Below are 11,243 nucleotides of genomic sequence, written 5' to 3' on the forward strand. Positions count from 1 at the left end.
AACCTTAAGCCAATAAACAGACTCTGAAGTATTGATCAGCAGTGTTTATTGATGTGGTATCAAGGCACCCCACTTGTCAAAGCCTGTTCTGATGAAATTGGCATTCATAGTCCTTTTTATTCCACGCTTAAAGCCCCCCTCCTGGTTTCCCAAGGATTTGTGAAAAACAGTCTTGGAGCCAAGGCACCCCAAGGTCGGCGGCAGATAGTGAGAGAGCCACCAGGCTTCTTGCCCCACGAGATAACATGTAATTCTTTTCTCATGTAATTCTCTAATTCTAGTTTCTCATGGGACCGTCAGGGAAGTCTAGTTTCCTACAAAGCATGTGAAGCCATAAAATAGAGCTCAAGGAACGAATGCACAGACAGTAGTGGTCACATATAACAGACTGGTTACATATATCTTTTGAGCAGCCTTGGTTTGTTATTTCAGTCAGTTACATAGTTAGGAATGCATCTCAATCACCTGATAACACCCCCCTGATTACTTTTGTGTTCCATATTCTTTGGATAGGGGCCTTTTGTGCACTATTCCAACAGTTAGGACAGGACTTTTTGAGGTGATAAGGTGAGCCATATTACAGAATAACAACATCTGGCATTTTTTAAAAAGGCAACGGTTAGACATTTTTAATCTTTCCAGACACACTTTTGCAGATCTTAGTCATTACTTTGTTAAACATGAATGAGAGCCCGACCTAAAAGTGCCTAACTAGAACTAATGAACTTCTGAAGTAATAGTTCAGTACAACACGATCCTCACAGATGCCAACAAGCCATGAACAATGCAATACAATATGCTTGTACAGTTTGGCTCACACTAAACCTTCAATATAGACATCAACTGCAGCTTCAGCTCCCTGTAACTGCACATCTTGCGAGGTTGGAATCAGTGTTTTCTCTAATTAAGGATAATAATGACATCCTTTCTACTCCCTTACAAGTTTGGAGTAATTTTACAAAAAAAACCCCTCAATTCCTGCTTCTGTGATTGCGGTTATAAGTGCTGGGGTGAACTTTTCATATCACGCATCTGTATAAATGAGTTCTGGCTCATGAAAGCTTGTGCTGAAACCAACTTCGTTCAGGAACCACTCGATTTTTGGTTTAGATTGGTACAACAGACCAACTCACCTACCCTTTTGAAAGTGTTCCTGACTCTGTTACTTACCTCTCGGCCAATTCCTAACATACACAGTGAATGTGCGAAGTCAGAAAAAAAAAGCCCCTCTAAGAGTCTTGACAGAAGGGCTTGTGCGACAAATAAGCAGAAAAATCTCTTTCCGATTTCAGGGACTACAACGCCCTGAGAGAGTTTCGAGTTGCTGCCACGTGGTCCATCAAGCTCCTGCCCCCGACTCGCGAGTCACACTTCATGCAGCGCTACGGCTAAGGGCGGCTGGGGCTGCTAAAGGCACTTCGAGGAGGAGAGCGCAGCGCGCGGCTCAGAACTAGGCGGAGGACAAGCAGAGAACCATAGAGACTAGGAGACGGAGCGGCTTCCCTAATGCTAGGGAATACCTTTTTTAAAAAAGTATTTTCTACTCCTAAACTTCCGACCGTCCTGAGCTACTCCTCCCACCTCTTTACGTTTGCCGTCCTTATCCCGTTTCACAGTGATTCCCCGCCCCTTCCTTAAAGGCAGGGGGGGGGGTATACGGCCAAAGCTTCCGGTGTGCAGTCATTCCACTTCCTCTGCCCGCTTTTCCGTGTGCCAAGATGGCGACGTCGCTAGGCTCCAATACTTATAATCGGCAGAACTGGGAGGATGCGGTAAGGCGGAGTTGCTGGCCGCGTGTGCTTCGGGACTCCGAGGGACCAGCGCTCGGCTCCTCGAGGCTCCCTTCCCGTAGGCGGGGAACTTATAACTGTCTAGTTGCTCCTTTAGCGAAGAGGTTTCGGTCCTCTGGCTGGTCCGGGGATAGGGTGGGAAGCAGAGAGAGGCAGAAGCTGTTGCTTGCTAGCATGTAACGGAGGTCATAGAGGAAGATTGAGAGCCTGAGTTTTGTGCTTTCTGTTCACGTGTCATGGGAAGATGTATCTTCGTTTGTTTATTGAGTGAGGCTTTCATATGCAACATAAATTCCTCATTGGAGGAAATAAGGCTTTTCTGCAGTATTCTGTTTAAAACGGAAAAGAGCTTTGTGGCAACTTAAAGTTAGTTAAACTTTAGTTTTAACTGACGCTTTATAGGCTGGATCCCATTTTATTTACTCCAGTCCACAGAGTTTATGTTAGAGTAAAGACTTGTTAGTCTCTAAGGTGCTACAGGAGTTCAGTCTACTTTTGCTTTGGAGTGAGTAAAAACATGTAACTCCTACACCTGAAACAATTATCAATCCTTGTTATATTTTGGTACACGTGGCTAAAATGTAATCTCGACCTCTTGCTTTCTTAGTTGTCTTTTTGTGTGATTGTTGCTAATTTATTTTTCTGGTCTGAGAAGTAAACATGGCCCTTTGAATAGAAGGTGGCATGCTGTAAAGCATTTGAGTCCCATATAAAAGCAAAGCAGATACTGAATGCTCTCTATTTATTCTAATGAAGTGGCTTGTTCATTTCTTGACTTGGATAATATTAAAAGTATTTATATATGTGAAGGATTTATTAATTTAAGCTTATAGTGTTATGTGATGGTTATACATACTTTGTGTTCTTTTTCCCTTTGGTGAACAAGTAACGTGTGAATACTCTTCTATTGATGGGTCATACAAAAGAATTAATGCCGATGATAGCACTAGGCAAGTTTGGGGATTGAATGATAAATAAGCTGTGGTCTTAACCTGCAAATAAGTTTCTTGTTTTTCATTTAGGATTTTCCCATTTTGTGTCAGACATGTCTCGGAGAAAACCCATATATCCGAATGGTATGGTTTTTTTAATGTGTTTGTTGGGAAGGATATCAGAATAGAATCTTTGTATGCTAAGAATTTAGAATGCAAGTCAACATGTCAGAATCAACATAAGGGAAATACCAGCCTCTGCATAACACTTTGTATTAGAATGCATGCCTTAAAGCAAAGAATAGCTATAAATGCTACTTTTAAAAAACAAATTACCGGCATGTGTTTTTATGTAATCAAATTGTAGCTATATAGATTATATAAAAGTGCAGTCTAGAGAAACTGGATTCTTTCTTAGTGAGATTCTTGTGTCCTTGAGGAAGTTAAATTCCCAATGCTACCTATTACTCTGTTTATTCTTCTTGATGGGTGTTTATGTAAAAACTAGGGGGTTATTACGAGACGAGCATTTTAGTAGGTGCTTTGGTAATTTGCTCTTTGCAAAGTTGTCACAATCGGCAATCTTCAGTACATATATAACTGGAAGTAATTCCTGCTGAAATTGGCAAGATACTCATGCATATGTGCTTGAGAGAAAGGGGCAGCAGAACACATGTTTTCATGTAGTAAGAATTTTATATGAAACCATATTTTTGTGCTATTTGTAAGGAATGTATTTTTATGAAACTGTGCTCTTAACTTTCATGCTCTGATCCAGAAATCTGAGCATACTCCGTTGTATGAAAACAGTCCATACTTGAGACCTAATGGCAGTTTATTTACACCATGCCATTAAGGGCTTCAGTTTTCCCTTTCCAGACATTATGAACTGGGCACTTTTTGGTAGGTCTGTTGGCAAACCTATTGACGGCCATTACCCTGTTAACTTTAATTGAGGAAAGATGTTCATATAGCCTTTTGTGTATATAATATTATGCATCAGTTCAAGAAGAGTGGGGAGACTTCTGGCAAGAAACAGAGCTCCATGTACAGGGTAGATATCTTTAGATTGGCCTTTTGGGAGGACATAAAATTTTTGAAAGAATTAATTATTTTCCTGGCTCATAGGACTATGCTATTAGTCCCTTTAGAAGAGAAAAGTTTGTGTTGCATGTTCTTTTCCCTTCTGTGATAATATGAGACTGGGGTGATGGCCTTTGTTCCTGAGATAGTTGGGACAGATGGATATCATGTGCTGAGAATTTAAACTAATAGATTATTATTTGTGGGAGGTGATGAAAGAAAAAAGAAGCACATTTATTTTCGTAACTTGCATTTTTTGTTGTTATTCTAGACCAAAGAGAAATATGGAAAAGAATGCAAGGTATGTTTAAGAGATTTTTGAAGCAGCACAATTCTAAAGAGTGGTTGTATCACCTAAAAATCCTGTCAGTATATTCTCTCAAGATTGAATATCGTGGATTTAGTTTCAGTGTACACCCAGTCAAATCACAAGGGCTAGTGTAGCCAATATTTTATCAGGAGAACAAAATATATTCCTGTTTATTGCAGCCAACTTCCCTATCCAGAACTGTTTTCCTTGTTTAGTTTTCAGAATGCATGTAGTTATGCTAATTGAAAGTGACGCTGTTGTGGGCATTATTCATAACTTATAGTCCTAGATTAAGCTGGTATGTGCTAATGCAGTCTTTATTTCAGATCTGTGCCAGGCCATTCACAGTATTCCGTTGGTGCCCAGGTGTACGTATGCGCTTTAAGAAGACAGAAGTGTGTCAGACGTGCAGCAAGCTAAAAAATGTTTGTCAGACCTGCCTTCTTGATCTGGAGTATGGTGTGTAGTTATCCTTCTGGTATACTGAGCAACGACTAAATTAACATGCTTTTACCTCCAGTGAAACAGGGGCAGTATGTGTACAGAAGCATACTTCTCTGTGCGGACTGTTCTTCCTGATGTGAAACTGGATACAATGAAAGATTCTATAAGGGAAGGAATACCCAGTGATGACATTACTGTCACTGTGGTACCAACCCATTTCTTTTAATGGGTTGAATTTGTGCCAACTTCCCCCAAACAAGTGATCATTGTGACAACCTTCTAATGGGGGAGATGAAGTGGAGATTGTCATATATAATGTTTGCCCAGCTCACTGTTACACAGGAAGCTTACTGGATAGTGATGTATGTGATCCACACTCTGTTCCTTTGAATGGGGTTATATTGTACCCTTTTATTTATTCATTTCAACATTAAATCAGGCACTTAAAATCAAGTTAATAAAAATTCAGTAAGAAATAAGACATATAACAGAACAGCCAAGGAGGAGGTGGGACAGTAAGAGCTACTGGGGGGTATGCCAAAGAAAGGGAAAAAAGTCTTGGTAGCAGAAGACAAGGTTATCAGGAGAATTCTCAGTGGAGGGAATTCCCAGGTTTTGGCAGCATGACTGAAAAAGCTTTCCTTGGTTTGCTGTGTGTCTAGCCTAAGATGGAGGGGGCAACCCAAGCAGGGCTTCTAAAGATGACTTGAGTGGATGAGTAGGACAAGGCAATCTGTAACGTATGCTGTGCCTAAATGCAGCATATCCTATGCATGCATGGAGCTTTTTGGTAACTTCTCTCCTGCAGCATCAGTTGGTTGAGAGACCCTCCAGATAAGCACTTTATAAGGTGGTTCTCATGGTATATATGTATATATGCTTTCACCCTTGCAAGCCATCTGTATGGCTTCAGACTTCCTTGAATCCTGGCTTTGTGTGGCCTTTCTGTCTGCTGTAGTATAATCTGTATATTAACATGTCACAATGAGTGCTGTGTGTTGCAGCCAACGAGGTTGGTGGAAGGGGGTGCAAGAAAGACAGAGGGCAGTGAGCCCGACCTAGTTGAAGGGCATTCTGCTCCCACATGAACCTTCTCAATAGTTAGGGGTCTTCAAACTATGCCCCCCCAGATGTTCATGAACTACAATTCCCATCAGCTGGCAGGGGCTGATGGGAATTGTAGTTCATTAACATCTGGAGGGCCATAGTTTGAAGACCCCTGGTTCAGATCTTCAGCAGAAGTGTAACTTCGATTTCACTCTATTTTCTGATCTAAGTTGATTTGTTAACAAAGATGTAGCTTTGTTTTCCTTTAGGGTTGTTTTTATAAGTGTGTGTTTTGCTCATCATGTTTACTGAACACTGTAAGTGGTCTCAACCTGTTTTTGAGAGTCAGCCGTAAATATTTGAATAACTATATCTGCAGCAGTATACTGAAAGTTACTGTTATGGCAGTTCTAGCTGTGCATTGAACATGGCAACTTTCTTTTAAGTTATGAAATACTATAAATTTGATAATTACTGGCATTTGTTTATCTAAATATTTTCTATTGTGGCAATTTCCTTTTATCACAGTAGGGAATTTGAAGGACCCAGTCTTGCTGTAACAAGTGGGTAAAGTGTAATCATAAATGAGGATTAGGATTGTGTTCTGCAGGGTAGTCACAATACTGTGATAAAGGGAAAAACTGAGCCTTCTCAGAAGTGAAAGGTAACAGATTTATTAGCTGAATGGTAGAGATATGCAGACATATGTTGATAGATAGGTGTGTAGAAGGCACATTGAAATCATGCAGTCTTCCTGTTTAAGTGTTTGCATTTTTTCGCAAGCAGAGTTATGTATAATTGATGTGTAATTTGGTTCCAAGGGTTCTTTACTATATTTGGTAAGAATCAGGAAAGATTCACTTTCTTTTTATTTAAGTAGTCACAGCTGCCGTAATAAGCTCTTGACTGTTTTGCCATTATTAATTCCTCTTTTTTCCTTAAATGTTAGGTTTGCCTATTCAGGTTCGAGATGCTGGACTCTCACTTAAAGATGATATGCCCAAGTCGGATGTTAATAAAGAATATTATACTCAAAACATGGAAAGAGAGGTGCAGTAACGTCTCTTGTATAATTTGTGCTATAAGCCAAGTGAATCTTCTGCTTAACCCTAATGTGTACCCTTGTTTGTCTTTCCAGATCATGAACTCTGATGGCACCCGGCCTGTTGGTGCTCTAGGAAAGGCTACATCTACCAGTGACATGTTGCTCAAGCTGGCACGGACCACACCTTATTACAAACGCAATCGGCCGCACATCTGCTCGTTTTGGGTGAAAGGAGAGTGTAAGAGAGGGGAAGAGTGTCCCTACAGGTATAATTGTACTGAGGAAGATATTCTCCCTTTTGTTTTCCTTGAGAGATAATGTTTCAGATACACAAGTAATTGCACAGCAAAGTGAAAATAATGCTGATGTATTTAAACCTAACAATGGGATAGAAGCTGAGTACCGACAGCTAATTCTGAGTACCGACAGAATTATAGTATCACTCCTGAGCACATTGAGCTCAGTTAGGAATTTTTGTTCCCAATTTTTGCAAAATCTATCCATAATTGATTACCTAAATGTCTCTTAGTGAAGTCCTTTGTTTTGAAAAAAACTTGCAATTTCATACTTCTAGTCTGAGTTAACACTTGTCTTTAATTTAAAAGCATAATGAGGTAGAAAGTGAAATTATGGAAGGGTTCAGGTTTACTTAAATTCAGTTTTTTAAAGCATAAAGGAAAATAGAAGAATGAAATTGACACTTGTTATCAGTAAATGTCATAAATGTTTCTGAATTCTTAGGCATGAAAAACCTACAGATCCAGATGATCCTCTTGCTGATCAGAACATAAAAGATCGTTACTATGGTATTAATGATCCTGTGGCTGACAAGCTTCTCAAGCGAGCTTCCACAATGCCTCGTCTGGATCCACCAGATGACAAAACAATCACAACACTTTATGTCGGTGGTCTGGGTGACACTATCACTGAGACGGATCTTAGGTATGGATGTACCCAGGTCTGCTTCTGGTTTCATGTATTCACAATGTTGCATGCATTTCTCTGAGGTAAGGTATGTCTACACTAGTGTCTACTTGCCAGAATATATTGGAAAGCAGCTAATATGGTGCACAACTAACCTTAGCTGGTTTCCCTGACTAGGGCTTCACTTCTACCTCTTTTTATCAGAAGGTAAATGCCTTCTTAAAAGGCTTGCTATTCTTCACTGTGTCTGGATAGGCATATTTTAAAGCACTGTGTTTTTTAAATTAACCACATGAAATAGCAAATTTGCACATCTCCCTGTAAGCTGATCTTCTCCTGACTCTTGAAGAGGGAGACGGGAGAGGCTTTTCACAAACAGATGTTTTCCTTCACATTTCTCTTTTTGTGTCTAACATTTTGTACAGACTTGTGAAGTGCAGACTTGTGTAACCAGCAATGCAAATAGCTAATAAGGGGCACTCACCAAAATAAGACATTCAATTCAGAAAGAAGTAATGGTGTGTTGACAGTCTAATATTCTGGTCACAGTTGAATTTTTTAGGAATGATTGTATTTACACAGTAATTACACTGGATTTATAACAGTAAACAGCTTCAATGACTAAAATGAAAGCCATATTAGAATTTGTATCACTGATCCCTTTTACAAGGTATCCATTTTATATTTCTTAGTAAAGTACTATGGAGATAACTAGCTTCTACATAACAAGGATGAAACTTCCAGATTCCAGCTAACTCATCAAAATATTTTTTATTCAGCAGTAATGTATAACTCTAATGGAGTATGCTACTTTCTCAGGAACCACTTCTATCAGTTTGGTGAGATCCGGACGATAACTGTGGTGCAGAGGCAGCAATGTGCTTTCATCCAGTTTGCCACACGACAAGCTGCAGAAGTGGCAGCAGAGAAGTCCTTCAACAAACTTATTGTCAATGGCCGCAGACTTAATGTAAAATGGGGCAGGTGAGTGACCTGGAGTCTCACCTTCATAACTTGGTAACACTGAATTTCTAAATTTATCATCAAACTTATCCACAAATGTTGCTGAGATATCTTTGGTTTGGATTTCAGGTCTCAAGCAGCCAGAGGAAAGGAGAAGGAAAGAGAAGGGATTACAGAATCTGGTATGAAACTGGAGCCTGTCCCTGGCCTTCCTGGAGGTAAGGGAAGTACCCTTCTTTGATGGATGTGGTGTTTTATGTATCTATTTATTGCCTGCATTTCGCACGGCGACTGAAGGCAGATTACGCATAAATCAATACAATCAACAATGCAATACAGTGCAGTGCAACAATGCAATACAGACAACAAAGCAATAGGTTTAGGGTTGTACAGCCAACCAGAAATCTGAAGCAAAACTTAAGTATTAACATGACAGATTGAAAGAAGCAAAATTACATAGAAGAATCCTGCTTATGCACAGTTGTGTAGACCACAGTCCCTTATCATTTATTCAAGTAACCCTGTGAATCATTTTGCACAGTGCTTTGTGACTTGCTAGGCTTGTTTTGTGACTTGTTCAGTCTCTGGGAACTAGAGGTGCTAAGGACAGATCTCTCAGAAGTGAAGGAGGCTACACTGTGAATTGGGCCTAAGAAAAGGTTGGATAATTTAGAGGTAGAAACTACAGCTAGAAAGAAGTTAACAGGTTAAACAGAAGAGTTGTAATGTAAGGGCTTGTTCATTAAGCTTAAAGGATTTTATTCGGCTACCTTTGAAGAAGGAACTTCTTTTGCTTTTGTTCATCAAACAAAATCACTGCTCCCTGCAGTCTGTATTCCCACCTCTGTCCTTGCACTGAACTTGCCTGCATCTTGTCTGCTGTACACAGTTTAATACTTTGGCTTTGTGTCCTGCAGCTCTTCCTCCTCCTCCTGCTGCCGAAGAAGAAGCCGCTTCTGCAAACTATTTCAACCTACCTCCTAGTGGCCCTCCAGCTGTGGTGAACATTGCCTTGCCTCCTCCTCCTGGCATTGCTCCACCACCACCTCCTGGTAATGTCCTCTCCCCCCCCCCTTCCTCTTTGGGAAAGAGGCACATTAATAGTTTTAGCCTTGAATTTGTAGCTCTCATTTTGGTGTCTGGTTATCTTTTGCAAACATGTTTCAGATCTTCAGCTTCAGGGAATAGGTTAGATGACAAAAAGGTAATTTACTATGTCAGGTGTTCTCAGTCCATGCTGTTTCTATCCTTCAAGGAAATTTTGCAGTTATTTATTAATTTAACTGATATCCCGCCCTTTCCCCACAGGGCTCTGGGCAGGTCACAACATAAAACTAACAATCGATAAAACTTACAAATACATCATTCCCATAAAACAGTTAAAAACAATCTAATACAAAACTCAGCGCCCAGATTCTCTAGAACGCAATTACATCTCACTGTTGCACATGCAAACAAGGAAATAAGGCTTGCTGAATTCAAATGGTACTTACTCCCCAAGTAAGCACACATTGCATTGCATCCTTTCTACTTGCCCTTACTCTTGATAAATGTGTGTTTAGAAGGATAGCCACATTATAGAAGGTTAGCCACATTTTCGAAGGAATACAAAAATCTAATCTACCTGCATGAAGCACAGTTGATCTAAAAACAAAGCAAAATTAAATTGTGTTAATGGCAACTATAGCATAGTGTAATATTAAAGAAGCCTTGACTGTTGAGCACAGATATAGAAAACATGAGGTTGTTGCATTTATCTGTTTGAAGTGTGGAAAACTGATAAGCATCTTCTTTCCACAGGTTTCGGGCCGCACGTATTCCATGCAATGGGTCCTCCCCCTCCTTTCATGAGAGCCTCGGGTCCCATCCACTATCCTTCTCAAGATCCACAGAGAATGGGTGCCCATGCAGGGAAGCACAACAGTCCCTAACACCACCGCCTTGTTTTATTATTATTTTTTTAAAGAGAACTTAGTAGCATACCACATTCAGCTGTAATTAATGAAAAACTCAGCCCCTCTTCTCTGTGTACACATAGCACAGGCCAAGCCCTGCTGTGTTACCATGAGGAAATCTGATCATTTGTATAACCAAAGTACCTAATCTGGGGAGAGAAAAGGGTGGCTTGTGCTCCAAGCTAGAGGAACAAATGGTTCTCAAACTTCAAATCCCATCAGTGTATCCAATTTTCAGACGTTGTCTCCTGACAAAAACAATTACTAGGCCAATTTGGTAATCTCTAGTCAATTACGCAATAGAAGCTGTCCTAATTTGCTTGGAAACTCTTTCACAGCTAACCTGTTTGAATGTCAAATTATTGTATCTTTTCCTTGCACTGAGTTGGAATGGAAAGGTACAGGAGGATCAAATCAGATGTGAAGGACATTCTGGTGGTGTACTACTTTGTAATAAATATTGTTTCTCCTGTTTCTTGATCCTTTCTGTGGTCCATGCTACCATAAGTTAAGGCAGCAGCACTGCATGCTTGTAACCTCTGTTAAAAGGTTGGTGACTCTGGAGTTGCAGCTTACATGGCCTTCATGTCCAGTTGCTACTAAAATTAGTCTGATCTATTTCCAAACTTAACATTTGATTACCATTGGCTGTTTTAGGTGTGTTCTGAGTATTTGCCCTCTGTGTCTGTAATGTGCCCCAGTAAAGAGAATCATATTTTTATCTACTCTTGTGACTTTCTAGTTTTGTGT

At 40.1% G+C, this 11,243-nt stretch overlaps 1 protein-coding gene across 1 annotated transcript; it reads left to right on the forward strand.

Moving 5' to 3' along the window:
• The first annotated feature begins 1,627 nt into the window (after positions 1 to 1,627).
• On the forward strand, positions 1,628 to 11,218 carry RBM22 (RNA binding motif protein 22). Its single transcript, XM_048491028.1, has 11 exons — positions 1,628 to 1,772; positions 2,813 to 2,866; positions 4,077 to 4,106; positions 4,442 to 4,574; positions 6,556 to 6,656; positions 6,745 to 6,917; positions 7,393 to 7,593; positions 8,395 to 8,559; positions 8,668 to 8,756; positions 9,456 to 9,590; positions 10,339 to 11,218. The coding sequence occupies exons 1-11, from the start codon at positions 1,719 to 1,721 to the stop codon at positions 10,467 to 10,469; spliced, it is 1,266 nt and encodes a 421-aa protein (XP_048346985.1). The 5' UTR covers positions 1,628 to 1,718; the 3' UTR covers positions 10,470 to 11,218.
• Positions 11,219 to 11,243: the final 25 nt, after the last annotated feature.

The sequence above is a fragment of the Sphaerodactylus townsendi genome, linkage group LG03, assembly GCF_021028975.2.
Source record: "Sphaerodactylus townsendi isolate TG3544 linkage group LG03, MPM_Stown_v2.3, whole genome shotgun sequence".
NCBI classification, from domain to species: domain Eukaryota; kingdom Metazoa; phylum Chordata; class Lepidosauria; order Squamata; family Sphaerodactylidae; genus Sphaerodactylus; species Sphaerodactylus townsendi.